This window comes from Canis lupus, chromosome 13 (assembly GCF_003254725.2).
Source record: "Canis lupus dingo isolate Sandy chromosome 13, ASM325472v2, whole genome shotgun sequence".
Taxonomy (NCBI): domain Eukaryota; kingdom Metazoa; phylum Chordata; class Mammalia; order Carnivora; family Canidae; genus Canis; species Canis lupus.
In genome coordinates, this window is record NC_064255.1 from 60,647,406 (window position 1) to 60,669,077 (window position 21,672).

The 21,672-nt window shown below is 36.7% G+C and overlaps 1 protein-coding gene across 4 annotated transcripts in view; it reads left to right on the top strand.

Moving 5' to 3' along the window:
• MOB1B (MOB kinase activator 1B) overlaps nt 1–21,672 on the top strand; it is a 58,148-nt gene that overhangs the window by 17,410 nt on the left and 19,066 nt on the right. For all 4 annotated transcript variants that reach the window (XM_025435575.3, XM_049093049.1, XM_035712453.2 and 1 more), the window contains one exon: nt 17,029–17,195. In XM_025435575.3, coding sequence (XP_025291360.1) covers nt 17,029–17,195 — 167 coding nt within the window. The remainder of the gene's footprint in view (nt 1–17,028; nt 17,196–21,672) is intronic.

Consider the following 21,672-nt stretch of genomic DNA (forward strand, 5'->3'; position numbering starts at 1 on the left):
TTCACTTTCTGAGGATTCCTCCTTATATGACTTTTGGGTTGGGTTTCTTGTTTCTTGGGTATCATGTCCTTTCTCTTGGGTTTCCTTCCTTATTTTGGTGGGGCAGATATCTAAAAACTCCCTAGACATAGTAAGTGGAATGTAAATATTTTAAGACCTTATGTGTATAGAAATATATTTTATCTTCATACTTGATTTTATTTTTATTATGTCAGAGTATAGAGTTCTAGGTTGTAAATAATTTTTCCACAGAATTTTAATTTTAATTTATATGAGAGCTAAGCTCCAGCTGTTGAGAGACATCTAAATACCTTTATGATTCCTAACTCATAAAAACTAGTTTTTATTTTGTCCTCTGGACTATTGTAGAGCCTTCTCTTTATACATACAGTTCTGGAGTTTCATAATGGCATCTTTTTTTTTTTTTTAAAGATTTTATTTATTCATGATAGTCACACAGAGAGAGACAGAGAGGCAGAGACACAGGCAGAGGGAGAAGCAGGCTCCATGCACCGGGAGCCCGACGTGGGATTCGATCCCGGGTCTCCAGGATCGCGCCCTGGGCCAAAGGCAGGCGCCAAACCACTGTGCCACCCAGGGATCCCCATAATGGCATCTTTTGGTGTGGATCTATTTTCATCCACCCAATTAGGTTGCTCAGTCTAAAAGTGCATTTTCAATTCTGGGAATTTGATGATTTATTTCACTGATAAAGTATTTTTATGATTAAATATTTCCTTGTTATTCTGTTACATCTTTTTGGAATTTCTTTTTCTTGGATATTGGACCTCTTAGACTGGTCCTTGATTTTCTGCTTTCCATCTCTTTGTTTTGTATGCTTCGTGTCCCAAGAGATTGTTTACTTTCTATTTTTTTTATCATGTTTTTCATTTCTGCTACCATTTTAAAAGAAATTCAAGGGTTGGGATGCCTGGGTGGCTCAGTGGCTAAGCGTCTGCCTTTGGCTCAGGTCATGATCCCGTGGTACTGGGGTCGAGTTCCGCATCAGGCTCCCCATCGGGGAACCTGTATTATTATTTAGTTTCTTTTTTTTTTCTTTTCTTTTTTTTTTTTTAATATAGTATCCTGTTCTTATTTCATGAAGCATTTTTTTCCTATAAGTATTAATGTTTTTTTGGAATGGAGTAATTTTTATTCTTTTGCATTGTTTATTGTTCAAGTTGCCTTTTTTCTGTTTTAGTGTCTTCTTTCATGTTAGAGGGTTCCTACAAGTGCCTGGTAACCCTTTGAAGCTTTCTGCTTTTATTTACAAGTAGGACAACTGAAAAGCTAATTGGAATCTGTATAAAGGGTGAGTGGTCTTTGCCGAAGGATAGTGTTTCTGCTGGGCTATTTCCCTGAAGAACTCCTAGTATGAATCCTTTTAGGTCTTTGTACATGGGTGGTCAAATTTGTTAGGAAGAGCTCTTCTGATGTTTGCTTGGAGATTATTATCCTGGCTGCAAGGTTTTTAGGATCCTGATGGGGAAAGGTGCAGGGGAGGCTAGAGGTCTTGACACTGATTTTTCACAGTCATCTAATCTCCCAATGTTAGGTATGGTGCATGTGCCATAAGTGTGCCTCGCCTCCCAAATCAGACACCCTCTCTGTTTTGCCTTTTTCATAGGATAACCCTTAGCTCCTAGTCTTTTCTTAGGGTTGGGATAGTATAGAAACCCGCTGTGCAAATTGCAGAGGGAATTTGGATATGTAATTTCTTAGACTGTGAAAGTCTTATTCCATCTTCACTCCCATTTCCAGAATATTCTTATTTCTGAACCCTTTGTGGGATCTGTGGTGTAAATTGGGTTGCTTCTAAGTTTAAGATTGGGTTTTCTTAGGTAGGTTAGTTACTTCAGTTATTTATTCATCTACTTTTCTAATTTTCAAAATTTTATTGTCTCTTTCATTCTTTTTGTCCTTATGGGATTATGATTTTTTAAAAATTCACTTTATTATCATTTTTAGTAGGGAGTGGAAACTAATGTGTATTTGTAGCCCAGCCCACATCTTCAACTATCACTCTTCAAAATAGTTTCATTATAAGTTCTAATTCATTTTATTGCCATGCTCTGTTAAGTATTGACAGTTCTGTGCTGTCTCTAAGTGAAAGGAAATTATGTCTCTGTGTTAAACTACTCTGTGTTTTTTGAGTTTTGTTTCAGTGATGTATTAGTAGGTAGTGAGTCTGAAAGCCCTTTTTCCAACTAACAGGCTCAATAACTTATTTTTACAAGAAAACTGATTAATCCAAATTTGAGCTGTAAGGAACTTTTATTTATTATTTATTATCAATCTTCATTGAATTCCACATTATTCAGGTTATGTTTCTGAAGTATATTTTAGCAAATCTCATTTAAATCTTTAATGTCTTTGACTTTAATTATTCATTGGGTGAAATATATTTCCAAATCAAGAATGATCCCTTTTATTCAAAAACAAATAAAAACCAATCAGCTGTATTTGAAATTATATATATGTTTTTAAAGATTTTATTTATTTATGTTATTTTAGAGAGAGAGAGAATAGGGGGACGGACAGAGGAAGAGGGAGAAAAATCTCAGGCTAACTTTGAGCTGATCATGAAGCTCCGTGTGGGGCTTGATCTCATAATCCCAAGATCATGATCTGAGTGGAAACCAAGAGTCAGACACTTGACTGATTGAGCCACCCAGGCACCCTGAAATTATATTTATAGAAGAAAATGGTTTATAACTTTTGTATTCATGTTTGTGATCTCTTCCTCCAGCTCTAATAAATAAAAGACTTTTCCCATTTTCCTGCACACTTTATCAATTTTTATAGGCATCAACATGAGCTTCCTTATTTTCTTAAGACCATTAATTTAATGCATTGAATTTCTTATGAATACCATGGTTTTGAACTTTATTCTACAAATATGATCAAAGCTTGCTTTCTTTTAGAATCACTGTTTAATAAATGGTAAACCATAGAATATAAACAATAGATTTTTTTCATTGAATAGACTGCACTTATTCATTCTGAATGTCTGTGTGGCTTTATCCAAAAGAGTACATCTATAGGATTAGAAAATAAGTGTAGAGGGGCACCTGGGTAGCTCAGCAGTTGAGCCTCTGCCTTTGGCTCAGGGTGTGATCGCTGGTCCTGCAATCAAGTCTTACATTAGCCTCCCTGGAGGGAATCTGCTTCTCCTTATGCCTGTGTCTCTGCCTGTCTCTGTCTCTCATGAATGAATGAATAAAATCTTTTAAAAAAGAAAAAAAACAGAAAAAGAAAAAGGAAAATAAATGTGGAGCTGATAGAAGATTTCACAAGAAAATGAATGTTGTCATTATAGCCTGAGAGAAAGGAGACAGGTTAGGGCAGGAGTTGTTTATCTGGGTTTATGAACAGGTTTTAGTGCTTTTCTGAATTTCCTGTATGTAAAATATTTTGTCTCTTATATCTCTAGAGTAAGTTCATAAATGTTCAAATTATCAGAAGCTCAAAACAGATTAAGAACTGGAGGCAGAAAAGTCAGTAAAGAAAAAATAATGTTTAAATGTTTTAAGTATATCTATCGTGGGAGGTGTATTTCTGTAGTATGTAGCTCAGAGGTATGTCTTAGGCTAATGTTCACTGCTTTAAGTTTAGTTTTGATTTTGTTTATGGAAGTATTATTTACAGTGAAATCCTCAGACCTGAGTTATGTAGTTTGATTAGTTTATTTTTACATTTTTTTTAAAGATTTTATTTATTCATCACACACACACATACACACATACACACACAAAGGCAGAGGTAAAGGCAGAGGAAGAAGCAGGTTCCATGCAGGGAGCCTGATGTGGGACTCGATCCCGGGTCTCCAGGATCACACCCCGGGCTGAAGGCAGCGCTAAACCACTGGGCCACTGGGGCTGCCCAGTTTGATTAGTTTAGACAAATGTGCACTCCTGTGTAACCCCTACCCTTGTCAAGACCCAGAACATTTTCATCACCCTTGAAGGTACATTAACTTTTTAAAGTAAAACCAAAGGCCATTCTTTGTAGCTCTTTGATATTAGGACACACTTCCCCTTCACTTCATGTAGTTGTGGAGAATCTATTAACTAAACAATTGCTCAATTTTTTTTTTTCCAATTAAGTTCAGTGACCACAATGTGGGGCTTAAACTCACAACCCCAAAGAGTCGCACACTCTACTGACTGAGCCAGCCAGACAGCCCATAAATTTTATTTTATTTTATTATTTTTATTTCTTTTTAAGTAGGCTCTATGCCCAACATGGGTCTCAAACTCATGACCCTGAGATCAAGGATCATATGTTCTACCAACTGAGCCAGGTTAGCATCCCTTGAGTTGCCCAGTTTTAATGGGGGAAAAACAAATAGTCTCCTACAGTCTACTGTTCACACTTGCTGCTAAATTTCTCCCATTAGACAACACAGCCTTTTTTTTTTTTTTAAGATCTATCTATTTTATTTTATTTTTTTATTTTTATTTTTTTAGATCTATCTATTTTAAAGAGAGAGAGTGCAACCACTAGTGGATGGAGAGGCAGAGGGAGAGAATCTTAAGCAGACTCCCTGTTGAATGGGGTTCCTGATGTAGGGCTCAAATCCCACAACCCTGAATCACGACCTCAGCTGAAATCCCACAGCCCTGAATCACGACCTCAGCCGAAATCAAGAGTCAGATGTCCAACTGCCTGAGCCACCCAGGTGCACCTGGACAACATAGCTTCTTAAACTATGATGATCTTTTTGGTGAGCAAAGCACTGAAATGACACTTCAGTACTTCAACTTCTAGGTCCTTAAAGAAATTAGGTCATGTGAATTCTTATAGTTAATCATGTTACTCACTTAATCCACAGTGGTTAATCAACATCTGATATAATGAGTGAAAGAGCTGTAATGAACTTTGCTAAAGATAGTAGTTTAAGGAGTAGCAACTTTTAGAAAGATTAACAATTATTGATCATTTATTGTATTAAAAGTAGCGTCTGAAAAAATATCCACATGAATAAGAGGTGTAGGACCAACACTTAAGCACATGGTGGTAATAAGGGAGGACAGACTGGTTAGCATATAATTTTCAGTTTGGTTAATACAGTAATAGAAGACTATGGACTATAGTGGTACTTGAAGGAAGGTATGGTTAATTCTTTAGGGGATGGTCAAGGGCAGTTTCTCTGAAAGATATCTAAATAAACTTATATGTGGATAATTGAGAGAATCAGTATATCAGCCAACTTCTAATTTTCCATCGGTTGGTATCTTTTGTGATCCTTTAAATGGATAGAGAGACTAGAGATTTGGGAGCCCTTGAGAAAATGAATAAAAATCATGAATACAAAATTAGGTGGTTAAGTAAATATTTAGAGTAAAAAACACAATAAACTACATATTTAAGCTGAGTGAAGTAAGTCAGTCGGAGAAGGACAAACATTGTATGTTCTCATTCATTTGGGGAATATAAATAATAGTGAAAAGGAACATAAGGGAAGGGGGAAGAAATGTGTGGGAAATATCAGAAAGGGAGACAGAACATAAAGACTCCTAACTCTGGGAAAGGAACTAGGGGTGTTGGAAGGGGAGGAGGGCGGGGGGTGGGAGTGAATGGGTGACGGGCACTGGGGGTTATTCTGTATGTTGGTAAATTGAACACCAATAAAAAATAAATTTAAAAAATTACATATTTAATAAAGCAAAGTCCATGAATATCACAAAATATAGAAAAATAGCATTTTTATTAATTAACTACCTGGTATGCCTTAATATATTTTTACTTAACATTTTTTTTGGCTGCATACTTTCTGACATCTTGTCAACAATTTGTGAGATAGGGTTACTGTTGGCTATTCAGAGAATAGAAAGATTATTTACTTTTTCTTCTAAAGGGAGAAAGAAAGAGTCATGACTGATCAAAATGTGTTTATTATTAGTATAATTGATAGCTTTCAAGGGTTTCTGGTTTATAACTCATTTTAGTGGGAATGTCATGTACTATTTTTAAGATTATTGTCAAATTTGTGTATATCTCTACTAAGTTTCTCCCATAGGTGACAGAGAGAATAATATTCCTGTGTCTTTGCCAATACTCTGTGGAGCTCATATCTAGATGACTCTGTTGCCACACACTAGTGTAAATGACACCAGATAAGGCAGTGCTTAGGTGGTAGGATACTCCTGGAAGTTAATTCTATATTTAGAGTGGTAATAATTTCATCATACATGGAAGTGATTGAGAACTATACATATCCTGTGAAACCTGAATATATCTCCACCTCAACCTCCCTTTAGCAAAATACCCAGATACCACATTAGCCCAGGAGGAAGTATAATGGAGCAGGAATTAGAAAAAGCAGTTTTTTTGTTTGTTTTTTTGTTTTGTTTTTGTTTTTGTTTTTTAAGAGAAAGCAGTCTTAACCAATTGCAATTACTTACCTTTTGCAACTTTTGTGAAAACTTAGGACCATGGGAACACATTGTTAGGACCTCCCAGCACCTTGGAAAGGACACTGACATTTAGGATCCCTGAAGTTTAAACTGTTAGTGTCAGGGTAAATCCAATCCTACAGTCTCAGGCTGTAATTTTGTGCTTGGATGATTCTATTTGTTAACTGACTACCAAAATGTTAGTTCAAAACATAATGTGTGGGACGCCTGGGTGGCTCAGTGGTTGAGCGTCTGCCTTCAGCTCAGGTCATGATCCTGGGGGCCAGGATCCAGTCCTACGGGCTCCTTGTGGGGAGTTTGCTTCTCCCTCTACCTATGTCTCTGCCTCTCTCTCCCTTTCTCTATTTCTCATGAATAAATAAATAAAATCTTTAAAACAAAACAAAAAAAAAAACCACCCCACTATAATATGTATACCACTATACATATGTAGTAATATAGTATGTGCTATGCTACTTTTACCTGTTAAGACTGAACCTATTTTTATAAGCCCAGAATATGAATAGAGCAAGTGTTGCCAAGATACTGCTTTACCTTACCATTTTTTTTTTAAAGATTGTATTTATTCATGAGAGACACAGAGAGAGGCAGAGACATAGGCAGAGGGAGAAGCAGGCTCCCTGCAGAGAATCTGAGGCGGGACCTGATCCCAGGACCCCGGGATCATGACCCAAGCCAAAGGCTCAACCACTGAGCCACACAGGTGCCTCACTGTACCATTTTTGACCTGAGTCCTTTTATCAGTTTAGCTCAACAGACATTTAGCAAAGATCTGTTCTAACCTCCGCCTTCTGCTAGACTCTGGAGGTACAGTGTTGACTTAGAAATAGTTCTTGCTTTTGAGAAACTCATGGTACAGTGGAAAATAGATACACGTGATAGTTCCTGTGTGAACACAGAGAAGGCTTCCTTAACCCAGTTTAGGCTATCAGGGAAGCCTACTGAAAATGGTATTTGAATTAATGCTCTTGGGATAAGTAGCCATCCAGTAAAAAAAAAAGTTCAGTTAAAAGTATATGAGATAAGGAGGAGTAGGCTCTACCTGATTTTATTTTATTTTCTACCTGATTTTAACTTTGTACTGTTTTTTTTTTTTTTTTCTTTTTTCCTAGTCAGGCTGGCATTACTATAAGAATTTAATTTCCCGGCATTAGACCAAGACTTCTATATTTTGCACTGTATCCTTTTGTTTTACTGCTTTATATTTGTAGGCAAATGATAGACTATAGGAATTGGAGGTGAATCAAGTGTTAACTTGAGATCTATATCTGATATAATAAAAATTGTTCAGGGGATGCCTTGCTCATTTGATAGAGCATGTGACTCTTGATCTTCGGTTTGTGAGTTCAAGCTCCACATTGGGCATAGAGCTTACAAAAAAAAAAAAGTAAGAAAGATTGTTCCATTACTGCCAAGGCTGCATACTTCTTTTTGCTTTAGGAAAAAAAAAAAGAAAAAATAATCCTATATGACAAGGAAGTACGTATTAGCTTTTAAAGTATGATTAAATTCTTTAAACTATGGGGAGGATGTAGCAACCTATTTAGTTATTAAATATATATATAATGAATATATCACAGATGAAAAGTACAGTGTAGAGAATATAGTCAATTTTATAGTAACATATGGTGACAGATGGTGACTACACTTATTGTGGTAAACTGTTGAGTAACATATAGAATTGTTGAATTGATATGTTGTACACCTGAAACTAATAGAACAGTGTATGTCAGTTATATTTCAGTAATAAAAAAAGTATAAAAACTACATCCTCCCTCCCTTTCCCCTCAGTGGGGAGGAGTAAGCTTGTTTAAAATTGCTGAGATGTCTTGCTTTGATTGACCAGTTTTTTTTTTTTTTAATTTTTAAAGATTTTATTTATTTATGAGAGACATAGAGAGAGGCAGAAGCAGGCCCCTTGCAGGGAGTCTGATGTGGGACTCAGTCTTGGGTCTCCAGGATCACGCACGCCATGGGCTGAAGGCGGCACTAAGCCGCTAAGCCACCCAGGCTGCCCGATTGACAGTTTTTATTTATTTATTTAAAGATTCATTCATTCATTCATTCATTCATTCAGAGAGAGTGAGAGAGAGGCAGAGATACAGGCAGAGGGAGAAGCAGGCCCCATGCAGGGAGCCCGACGTGGGACTGGATCCTGGGTCTCCAGGATCACACCCTGGGCTGCAGGCGGCACTAAACTGCTGCGCCACTGGGGCTGCCCTTGATTGACCAGTTTTTAAACCAAGGTTTAAGTAGAGCAGGACTACAAAGGGTCCAAGGTTGAAAATGAAATTTTGGTATCAGGATTAGGAATTAACCCCAGTCCACCTGCTACTTTTCTTTTTCAAGATTTTAAAAAATTTATTTATTCATGAGAGACAGAGAGAGAGAGAGGCAGAGGGAGAAGCAGACTCCCCGCAAGAAGCCCGATGCGGGACTCGATCCCAGGACCCTGGAATCACATCCTGAGCCAAAGGCAGTCAACCACTGAGCCACCCAGGTGCCCCCATCTGCTACTTCTTTTGTTGCAATTAAAATCTTTTAGAGTTGTTGTACCAAATAAAGATTATAGATCAGTTTTTTTTCTTTAATATTGGGAGCAGTTGTTCCCTTTGCAGTAAGAAGCTTTTCTCCCCTTTAAACATCATTATTTAAAATTAAATAAACATAAATAAACATTTATTAGGTATCAAGCTCTATATTAGGTACTTGGAATTCATGGGTGACTTAGACATTTATATTCTTGAGTAACTCACATCCTAGTGTAAAATGTAAACAAATAGGGAATGTTTTGAGCTGACTCTTTATGGATTAATATAAGTGTGGAAGTAAAATTGCTATGGTCTGTATGTGTTCCCCCAATTTATATGTTGAACTCCTAATGCCCGATATATGGTATTTGTAGATGAGGCCTTTTGGAGGTGATTAGGTCATGAGAGCTCCACCCTCATGATTGGGGTTAGTGCCCTTATGAAAAAAGGTTCCACAAAACCCCCAGCCCCTTCCACATATGAAGATACAGTGAGAAGTGGGCTGGTAGCAACCCAGAAGAGGGCCTTCACCAGTATCTGACAATACTGTCACCCTCATCTTGAACCCCTGAAACTGTGAGAACTAAACTTGTGTTGTTTATAAGCCAATCTGTGATATTTTGTTACAGCAGCCTGAATGGACTAAGACAAGGATAAAGTGAGGATTGGTGTTTTATTTATACATGTACAAATATGTATACGTGCATGTAAATGTGCATATACATATAGTCATTTGTTCACTGAACAATTTAAATCTGTCCATTCCTGTACTGTGCATATGTTATGTGATAGCTACCTTAAAACTTAGATGCTTTAAATGTATTCACTCATTTAATTGTCATAATGGTCTTGCCTAATTGGTGATGTCATCTCCAGTATACTATCTAAAAGAGAACAAACACAAAAATACACATATAAGGTGTTTATAGGTACTTTAGGCTACAATGAAACACAAGAGAGAACGGAGTTTTTCCTGGGAGGTTAGGAAAAAATTTTATACAAGAAGTGATATTTAAGCTTTCTAGGTGTTTCTTGGTTGAAATACCAGTATATTTGGAATTACTGCCAACTTAGTTTCTAGATTGATGTTCATTCTGAACTTTGCACGTGGAAGTTTCTGTTTCTTCCTTTTAACAGTGCAGCAAATTGTATAGGATTCTGAAAATGGAATCACTGCTGTTGCATGGAAATCACCCAGACATTTGACTCTGGGCACTTCCTAGAATCTCTTGGGGTTTCAGTACCTATTTACTGACTAGAACAATGAATTTAGTGCTGGGCAAAAGAAACTGCAGCTTGTATACAACTCAAAAGCTCAGCGGGTGATCGGAGATGAGTGATTAAACTTTAGTGTCTTTGCCTATAGCTGAGATAATGCCTTAGGTCACTTCACAGGTATAGAAACTAACTGGCCTTTGTGTGTGAAGTGCTTTATTATTTTCTAAGGATTACATTATAAAATGTTATGGGGCATTAAATAGTGACTTGACCAACCATCTGCTTGGTCTTATATGAAGTCACTGAATTATACTTTGTAAAGTTGTAGGTGTTGTGAATCTGCTCTATACTGAGAGGCATCCCAGTTAGCAGGTTAATATACTGGTGAAATATTCCCTAATAATGTGTTAAAGAGCAAGATGTTAAAATATGGAAAAAAAGTTCCCATGACTAAAGATGTTTTGGAAGCCCTGGGCTAAATCATAAACAATTTTTTTTTTTACTACTATAGGACATCTCACAGCTTATAAAATACTCATTTACTAATATACTAGAGTATCTTTTGACACTGTGCTAACCAGTGAAGATATCAAAATTATTAGTTATCTTTAGTCTGATCTTTCCTCTGAGCCTGAGTCTTATAAATACAACTGCCTACCTAACATATCCATTTGAATGTCTGGTATCTCAAGTTAACATGTCTAAAACTCATCTCCCCAAACCTGTCTCAATAAATGACCCATCTTCTACCTACTTGAGACAAAAAAAAAAAACCATAGGAATCCTCCTTGATTCTTCACCATTCTCCATAAATCATGAAATCCAAAAGTGAATCTTGTTGGTTCTACCTCCAAATATTGAAATCTTTCTTCTTTCTATTCCCACCTTGAGAGTAGGGTCTTTCTTGTTCAAAGTTACATCTCAGGGCTTAAAACAGTGCTACTTACAATATAGATGGTGGTCCGAATATGTTCTTTGGAAGACAGAATGCAAGAGTGGATAAATGGATGAAAGAAACTGACTTATTGAGGTGATGAGAAGCATTATTTTTTAATAATAAAGATTATTTTTAAAAAATGGAACTGTAATTCACACACCATAAAACTCATCCTTTAAACTATACAATTTAGTGGATTTTTGTATACTAATAAAGTTGTACAGCCATCGCAACTATCTAATCCCAGAACATTTTCGTCATACCCCAGAAAAAAACATGTATCATTAGTAGTCACTCTTATATTTCTTCCTCTCCAGCCCCTATTTTCTGTCTCTGTAGATTTATCTATTCTGGACATTTCATATAAATGAAGTCATACAGGGACACCTGGGTGGCTCAGTGGTTTAGCATCTGCCTTTGGCTCAGGGCATGATCCCGGGGTCCTGGGATCGTGTCCCACATTGGGCTCATGACAGGGAGCCTGCTTCATCCTCTTCCTATGCCTCTGCCTCTCTCTCTCTGTGTCTAATAAATAAATAAATAAAATCTTAAATAATTAATGGAGCCATACAATATATGATACAAAATATGATATTTTGTGTCTGGGTTCTTTTCACTAGCATAGTATTTTCAGGATTCACTCTTGTTATAGGAGGTATCACTGGGCATTTTCTAGGCTAGGTTTTCTAGGCTTCTCTGTCACTGTATCTCATCAACATTTTTTTAAATCTATTTTTTTTATTGAAGTATAAATGATATATAATATCCTCCTAGTTTCAGGTATATTCTCATCAGCTTTTTTTTTTTTTTTTCTTCTCATCAGCTTTTTAATCTTACCAGAATTCCTCAATTTCTGGTCTGCTGTTAGCTTTCTTTCTTTCTAGCAATGTTAAGGATTTTTACTCTCTAACATTAATGATAGCAATAGTACCACTCATACTAGTCACTTAGAAAGACTGTTAGGCATGGGGCACCTGGGTGACTCAGTCAGTCAGTTGAATGTGTCAGTTGGTTTTGGCTCAGGTCATGACCTGGGAGGTCCTGGAATCAGCCCTGTGTAGGGCTCCAGTGCTGCTCACGGAGCCTGCTTGAGATTCTCTCTCTCCCTCTGCCCCTCCCCCTGCTTGTGTGCATGCCCTGTCTTGCTCTCCAAAATAAATAAATGAATCTTTTAAAAAAAAAGAATGTTAGGGTTAGGCAGAAATGTAATTATTTATGTTTGTTCACATTGTTAACTTTCTTGAATGAAGATTGTCTTTTAGCCTATAGCTTTATTTTTAGAACATGCTCTACTTGATTTTGGTAATTTCTAACATTTTTTTTGCTGGTACATATCTGTCTTTCTGAAAGCATTGGTATGTTTGGCAACCTTTAGGAGAAATTGCTATCTGGCAGGGTTTTATTTTCCCTTTTTTTTTTTTTTTTTTTTTAAGATTTTATTTATTCACGAGAGACATAAACAGAGGCAGAGACACAGGCAGAGGGAGGAGCAGGCTCCACGCAGGGAGCCCGATGTGGGACTCGATCCAGGGACTCCAGGACCATGCCCTAGGCCGAAGGCAGACGCTAAACCGCTAAACCGCTGAGCCACTCAGGGATCCCCTTATTTTTCCTTAATGGGAGTTCTAAGTATTCATATAAATTAGAATAAGTATGAGGAGGAAATGGAATTAAGTAGTTTGAAGATTGTTTTAAAAATGTGCCTAAGTGATAACTCTCTCAGTGTGAATTAGTTTTGTGTTCCATAAGTGGCTTGATTAAACTGTGCTGATTTAGGAAGAAAGTTGTTTGAAATAATTGGATAGAAGATAATGGAAGCATCATGTAGTCTTGGGTAGCAGGTACAAGAATGGACTTTAAAGATTTAAATCCCAGACTTAAATTCTGGCTCATTACACTCTTATAATCTTGAGCCAATTACATAAGTACCTTAAGCCTCAGTTTTGTTATCCATAAAATAAAATAATAGCCTTACATAATAGAATTAAGAAGATTAAATGAGATATTGCATGTAAAATACTTCTGAGCACAAAACCTGCAGTAAATGCTAGTTGATATTAATCATCATCATTGCTATCCAGATGTAGGAGTTCTTAGCCTGAAGTTCACTGGAACTGTCAATTAACAGGTATTTATCAAGTACCTGATCTTTAGTATTGGATTAGACCTATGGAAGGAGCTACTGATACAAATAACAGATTGGTACCTAGGGGTGGAGCAAAGAGAATTAATATTAGTATAGTTTTTACCACAGAGTTCAGTAGTAAGGTAGAATATTATTATTCCCATTTTATAGATGAGGAAACTGAGGCTTCGTAATGCTAATAACTTGTCCAAGATAATTGACATTCTCCAGTGTCAAAATATACAGATACCTATTTTCTAACCTTTACCAGTGCCCCTGTTTTGAGTTCTCTATATATCTCCTCCCTGCCCCAATTCCTTTAGCCTTAAGATTCTCCTGTCCAAATTTGAAAGTATCAACCTCATTCATAGTTCGATTGGACAAAAAAGTTAAAAATTAAGGGTAATGATAGATGTGACAGTGTTGAGATGGTAGGAAATAATGGTTTGTGGGAACTAACCTAGGTGTCACTATGGGGGCTAATCTATTCTTTAGGTTCTCAAAGAGGAAATAAATAATGCCGTTCAAATTTACAAAAGGTAGATCAAATTGGAAGACTAGTTATAAGGGAGATTTTTTCTTTTTTTAAAGATTTTATTTATTCATGAGAGAGGCAGATCCCAGGGTCTTGGGATCAAGCTCCAATCAGATTCCTTGCTCATGGGGAGCCTGCTTCTCCCTCTGCCCCTCCTCTCTGCTCATCCTCTCTGTCTCTCTCAAATAAACAAATAAATAGAATCTTAAAAATATACATATATTATACTATATTATACACTTATATGAGGAAGTCCTAGTCATTCTTTTTTTTTTTTTTTTTTTAAGATTTTATTTATTCATTCATGAGAGACACAGAGAGGCAGAGACATAGGCAGAGAGGGGAGAAGCAGGGGCTCCATCTCAGGACTCTAGGATCATAACCTGAGCCAAAGGTAGACGCTCAACCACTGAGCCACCCAGGTAGCCAGTCATTCTGGGTACCTAATCATTCTTAAAAAGAATAAGTTAGATCTATTTCTATCTTAATATACAGCCATCTCCTGGATATATTAAGTGAAAAATACATACGAGTATACTTATAGCATGCAACAATTGTGTAAAAACAAAACAGGCCCAAGCATTCTTATGCTTATTTAGACATAGAAATGTATCTCTCTGGAAGGATACACAAGATATTTCTCCTGAGATTCTCCTGATACACAGATTTCTTCTGGAAACAGATGATGGGGTGGGAGGACAACATACTTTTTGTTATTGAAAATGTTTGTGGGGCAGCCTGGATGGCTCAGCGGTTTAGCGCCGCCTTCAGCCCAGAGCATGATCCTGGAGACCTGAGATCAAGTCCTGCGTCGGGTTCCCTGAATGCAGCCTGCTTCTCCCTCTGCCTGTGTCTCTGCCTCTCTCTATCTCTCTCTGTGTGTATCTCATGAATAAATAAATAAAATCTTAAAAAAAAAAAGAAAATGTTTGTGAATATTTGCATCAAATGTCTTAAAATGCCTTGTGAGATATATGCATTTGGCCTTACATTGTTATTATAAGAATTTGTACTTGTTGATGAGGACTTTTGTGTATATGCTTTCATATTTGTTCTTTTCAACTTGAGGACTCTGTCAGTTGGTCTTTTGACCTAGGAATGGGGGGCAATATTGATCACCTCTTCCAGGGTAGGGTGGATACTGGTAAAAGTTTCAGGTAGCAGTTGAAAAAGCTGAATATGGTCTTTAAAAAGAATATTTTAAACATATATGTTGAAATGGTTATTCTGCCTGAATAAAGCAGAAGGGTCAGAGAGAAAGAAAATTAAAGGGCTTAGGAACATTTTGGAAGTTGAATGTATGTGAAAAGAAACAGAGAAGGGAGTCCACAATTTGCAAGGAACTAAAATCATTTTATAAACATTATCTCATCTCTTAAATTGTACCCTTTTGTAAAAAGTTATTTTCCAGGCTTTCAAAAAACAAAATAAAGTGAATAGATGATAATTTGTGGTTTCCTAAGTAACATAAGAAAATAGCAAAATGAGAAATAGAACCTTTTTTTTTTTAATTTCCAGTCTAGCTTCACAATTAGGATTAGATCACCTGAGCCTTGATATAGCAAAAGCACCAAAAAAACCCAAAGTGTAATTTTTAAAACTTCTTTGTGGTGTTTAAAGCATCATCTGGTTAAACTGAAGAAGAGTTTCTGCACTCTAGTATTGGTCCTGGGCCTGTGTCTAATGTTTGACATTTGGATTTGATCTGAGATCACTGGAAAACCACTGAGTGGTTTTAAGCAGAGTAGTAATGTCTGATTGGGGCTTTTACCTTGTTAAGTAAAAATACTGGCAGGGAGAGGAGGCAGTGTTAGAGTTGAGGAACCTCAGTTTACTCCAACTGAACACCTGAGGAGAGACTTCGGTGTAAAGGAGAATGCCATTGCCTTAGAATGAAAAATACTTGTAATTTGAATTGGATATTTGGGTTGACTGGTAGATTCTCTCAGGAATCCTCAGTACTTTTTGAAAGCGCATCAGATGACTATAATATGTAAGCAGCATTGAGAAGTACCCTTTATCTTGGGGAAAACAGGAGAGATCACGGGGGTAAGCTTGGGAGAAGAGGGTAGTAAGTGAAAAGCTGTGGAGAGCTTGGAGAATATTAACTATTTTCATGTGTTCTTTTTGGAATTCCCCTTTCATATTCATAAGTTCACATGTCTGAATGTTTTGGTGATATGGATTTAGTAACATTAAACTTTACAGACTTTCCACTTACCCAGCCTTGTCTAATTCATTCTTTCTTAACTGTTCCTTTTTATATGAAGAGAAGAGGGAAGTGTTGAGAAGGGATGACTGGGATATAATACAGTTGATAAGAATTTGATAGCATTAGCAGAAGAATCCACCTCTTAAAAACTCTTAAGACCTTTTCTAAGACTAGTTTCATTTGATCCATTTAAAAAATGCACGTAAAAAAATAAAAAATGCACGTATGTATCCACACAAATTCAGAAATTTGAGTAAGTCAACCTTATTAATGTCTAGCTATTTATCTGCATCTGTGGAATTCTTGATTAAGATTGCTGATGCTTCCTATAATTGAACAGAACATGTAACTTCTCTTTCTCAGTCTAGGATTTTTGTGTTTTATTGACATAAAACTGTATCTTTAATGAAGTAAATAAATTATTTGTAGTAGGATGAGAGACTTAAAATAGAGGTGAAAAGGAATGAAATGACCAAAAACAATCACAGAAGTACTTTTTGTTTTTATTGATTACAACCTATAATCCTGAGTCATTAATTTTATTTTTTATTTATTTATTTTTAAATTTTTATTTATTTATGATAGTCACACAGAGAGAGAGAGAGAGAGAGAGAGAGAGAGAGAGAGAGGCAGAGACACAGGCAGAGGGAGAAGCGGGCTCCATGCAGGGAGCCCCACATGGGACTCGATCCCTGATCTCTGGGATCATGCCCTGGACCAAAGGTGGCGCTAAACTGCTGAGCCACTGGGGCTGCCCCCGAGTCATTAATTTATTGTGAAAAACTGGATTAATTATAGCTAGAAATTATTTTTCTCTTTAGGAGTTGCCTTAGGGAATGTAAAGAAGGTTTGTAGAAGTTTTGGGTATCAAAATTGTGGCTCTAACAGTTATTTTGCTGGGATTTAATGCAGCCAGTACAGTTTAGGTCTATTTATTTGTAGACTTTAGGATCACCTCAATGTTATTTTATTCAGTAGTACAATAGAGTATATTTTGTTGAAAGTCATGCCTTAAATACTGAGGTTCTTTTTTTTCCTCTTCTATTTATAGTGGTAGCCGCTCCTCTAAAACGTTTAAACCAAAGAAGAACATTCCAGAGGGTTCTCACCAATATGAGCTCTTAAAGCATGCAGAAGCTACACTTGGTAGTGGCAATCTCCGGATGGCTGTCATGCTTCCTGAAGGGGAAGATCTAAATGAATGGGTTGCAGTGAACAGTAAGTAGCCTGTGTCTCAGTAGACTTTACATTAGGTTAGTAGCCTCATTGTAGGTGAGTGTTGGGTTGTTGTCTGTTCAGGGATCTAGTTAGCAACCTAATGTCACAGTATAGTGATACTTCAATCCACTTTAGCCTTTATTTTATTTGTGAATATGGAATTTTATGACATCTTTATCTCCCCTTATAATACAAAGCATAGATTTACCATCTTCAGTGGAAAAAAAATAACAGCAGCAATTAATATTTACGGAACACTAATTCTATGTCTATTATCCTTTCTATATGGATTATTTTTATTTCATCTTTATAGCCTCGTGATGTAGTTACTATTATTATTTCAGTTTAATATAGATAAGGTGAGACAGAAAGATTAGTTATTTGCCTAGGTCATACAGCTATCAAATAATAGAACCTGGGCTTAAATATATTTTAGAATTTTAGAGACTACACTTCTTTTTTAAGTTTTAATTTTAATTCCAGTTAACATACAGCGTTGTATTAGTTTCAAGTATACAGTATAGTGATTCAGAGCTCCATATATCACTTGTTGCTTATCATGACAAGTAGAATCTACATTTTAGCCACTATACTAAATTGCCTCTTTTAGTAGCATACTCAGTTATTTGTCTGTATTATGCTTTTTTTTTTAAGGCAGTTTGATAGTGATCTTATGAAATTAGTAAAATACATTTATGAGATACTCTTGTATTTTCGGGCAGACTTTTAAAAAAATTTTAAATCCAGTGTAGTTAACATACAGTGTTATATTAGTTTCAGATGTACAATAGAGTGTTCCACTAATTCTGTACATTACCCACTGATCATCAGGATAAGTGTACTCTTAATGCCCTTCACCTGTTCCATCCTCCACCACTGCTTCCTCTTTGGCAACCACTGGTTTGTTATCTATAGTTTAAGAGTCTGTTTCTTGGTTTGTCTCTTTTCTTTGATTTCAGTTCTTAAATTCCATATATGAGTGAAACCATATGGTATTTGTCTGTCTTTGGCTTATTTCACTTAACATTATACTCTGTAGATACGTCCATGTTGCAGGTAGTAAGATTTCATTCTTTTTTGTGGCTGAGTAGTATCTCATTATATATATAATGAAATACATGTACACACACCATGTCTTCTTCATCCATTCATTTTTGAATGGACACTTGGGTTGCTTCCTTATTTTGGCTTTTGTAAATAATGCAGCAATAAACATAGGGGTGCATATATCTTTTCAAATTAGTATTTCTGTATACTTTGGGTAAATATTCAGTAGTGGAATTACTGGACCATATGGTAATTCTATTTTTAGTTTTTTGAGGAGCCTCCTTACTGTCTTCCAGTGGCTATGTCAGTTTGCCTTCCCACCAGCAGTGCATGAGGGTTCCTTTTCTCCACATCCTCGCCAACAGCTGTTGTTTCTTGTTGATTTTAGCCATTTTGACAGGTATGAGATGATTATTGTAGTTTTGATTTGTCTTTCCCTGGTGATAAGTGATGATGAACATCTTTTCACGTGTCTGTTGTCCATCTATATGTCTTTGTAGAAATGTCTGTTCATGTGTTTTGCCCAATTTTTAATTGGATTATTTATATTTTGGATGTTGAATTTTTTAGTTCTTTATATATTTTGGATACAAATCCTTTATCAGATATGGCATTTGCAAATATGTTCTCCCATTCAGTAGTTGCCTATTAGTTTGTTGATGGTTTTCTTTGCTGTGTAGAAGCTGTTTCTTTTGTTGTAGTTCCATTAGTTTATTTATTTATTTTTTTTATTTCACTTGCCTCAGGAGACATATTTAGAAAAATGTGGCTCTCCTCTAAGTCAGAGACATTACTGCCTGTGCTGTCTTCTAGGATTTTTATGGTTTCATGTCTTATATTTAGGTCTTTAATCCATTTTGAGTTTCTTTTGTTTTTGGTGTAAGAAAGTGGTTCAGTTTCATTCTTTTGCACGCAGCTGACTAGTTTTCCCAGTACCATTTGTTGAAAAGACTATCTTTTTCCCGTTGCATATCCTTTCCTGCTTCATCAGAGATTAATTGACCATATAATTGTGTAGTTATTTCTGGGTTTCCTCTTCTGTTCTATGGATCCATGCGTCTATTTTGGTGCAAGTACCATAGTGTTTTGATTACTACAGCTTTGTAATACACCTTAAAGTCTGGAAGTGTGATATGTCCAGCTTTGCTTTTCTTTTTTAAGATAACTTTGGCTATTCAGGATCTTTTGTGGTTCCATACAGATTTTTGGATTGTTTGTTCTAGTTCTCTGGTATTTTGATCACATTAAATCTCTAAATTGATCTGAGGTAGCATAGACATGTTAACAATATTTATTCTTCCAATCCATATCCTTCCAAGACATTCCTGTTACTTTATGTCATCTTTAATTTCTTTCATCAATTTTATAGTTTTCAGAGTATAGGTTTTTCACCTCTTTGGTTAGGTTTATTCCTAGGCATGTTATTATTTTTGGTGCAATGATAAGTGAGATTGTTTTCTTTTTTTCACGTGAGCAGGATGGGGCAGGAGAGGAGGAGAAAGAATCTTAAGCAGGCTCCATGCCCAGGGCAGAGCCTGGTGTGGTGCTCGATCTCACCACTGTGAGATTATGACCTGAGCTAAAATCAAGAGTCAGATGCTTAATTAACTTGAGCCCCCCAGGTGCCCCAGTGGGATTGTGTTCTTAATTTCTCTTGGAAGAAAGCATATTCATTCATAGTCAATAAAAATGAATGTTGAAAACAAAAATATTAGGATTGTTATTACTATCCCAAGATTATTATTACTGATAAGTAAATTTAATAAGATTGCTAGTGGAGTCAATATAAAAATTATAAATAGCATCAAAAATATAAAAAACCTAGGAGTAAATCCAGTGAAACATAGAAAGCTCTACTTTACAATTAGTCCTTTTTGTATTCTTCTTAAGAAATATATTTGTGGGGGCGCCTGGGTGGCTCAGTTAAGCCTCTGCCTTCAGCTCAGGTCATGATCCCAGGGTCCTGGAATCAGCCCTGCATCAGACTCCCTGCTTCCCTCTGCTTCTGCCTCTCCCTCTACTGTTCCTCCTGCTCATGTTTGTACTATGTCTCTCACTCTCAAATAAATAAATAAGATCTTTTTTTTTTTTTAGTTTTTATTTATTTATGATAGAGAGCGAGAGAGAGAGAGGCCAGAGACATAGGCAGAGGGAGAAGCAGGCTCCATGCATCGGGAGCCCGACGTGGGATTCGATCCCGGGTCTCCAGGATCGCGCCCTGGGCCAAAGACAGGCGCCAAACCGCTGCGCCACCCAGGGATCCCAATAAATACGATCTTTTAAAAAAAAAAAAAAAAATATATATATATTTCTGGAGGTGGGTTGGGGGAGGGGTGAAATAAGCAAAGAGGATTAAGAGTACATCTTATGTGATAAGCACTGAATAATGTTTAAAATTATTGAATCACTGTATTGTACACCTGAAACTAATATGCTTCTGTGATTGCTGTTTATTCTAAACTCACCTGTTTCTGGTCTCCATTCTGTTCCATTGGTCTACTAAGACCACAGTGTTTTCTTCATTGTGCTTTATAAATTTTAATGTTCATCTTGTTCTTTTAGAATATGTTGGATATTCTTAGCTTTGTATTTCAAATACATTTTAACTTTTTTGATGGCTATGGAATGGCATCCCACTATCACTGAAATGTGTAATTCCATGATTGCCAATGTCTTTTCATGTGCTTTTGACCATTTGGAAACTTCTTTTGTTAAGTGCTGGTTCAAAACTGTCTCACAGGGCAGCCCGGGTGGCTCAGCGGTTTAGCGCCATCTTCAGCCCAGGGCCTGATCCTGGAGACCCGGGATTGAGTCCCACGTCGGGCGCCCTGCATGGAGCCTGCTTCTCCCTCTGCCTGTGTCTCTGACTCTCTCTCTCTCTCTGTCTCTTTCTCTCAGGAATAAATAAATTAAAGAAAAAAAAAACTGTCTCACATTTTTCTACTATGTTGTCTTTTTCTTTTTGATCCATAGGAATTCTTTATATATATTCTGAATACAAAAAATTTTTTTTTGAGAGAAAGCATATGAGCGAGGGTGTGTATGTGGAGGTGGAGGGAGGGAGAGAAAGAGAGAGAATCTTTTTTTTTTTTTTTTTAAGATTTTATTTATTCATGACAAGACAGAGAAAGAGAGGCAGAAAGAGAGGCAGAGACACAGGCAGAGGGAGAGGGAGCGAAGCAGGCTCCATGCAGGGAGCCCGACGTGGTACTTGATCCCGGGTTTCCAGGATCACACCCCAAGCCAAAGGCAGCGCCAAATCGCTGGGCCATCGGTGCTGCCCGAGAGACAGAGAAAGAGAGAGAGAATCTTAAGCAGACTCCACATTGATGTGGGGTTCCATCTTACAACTCTGAGATCATGACCTGAACTGAAATCAAGAATTGGCTGCTTAACTGACTGAACCACCCAGGTGCCCCCAAATTTTTGT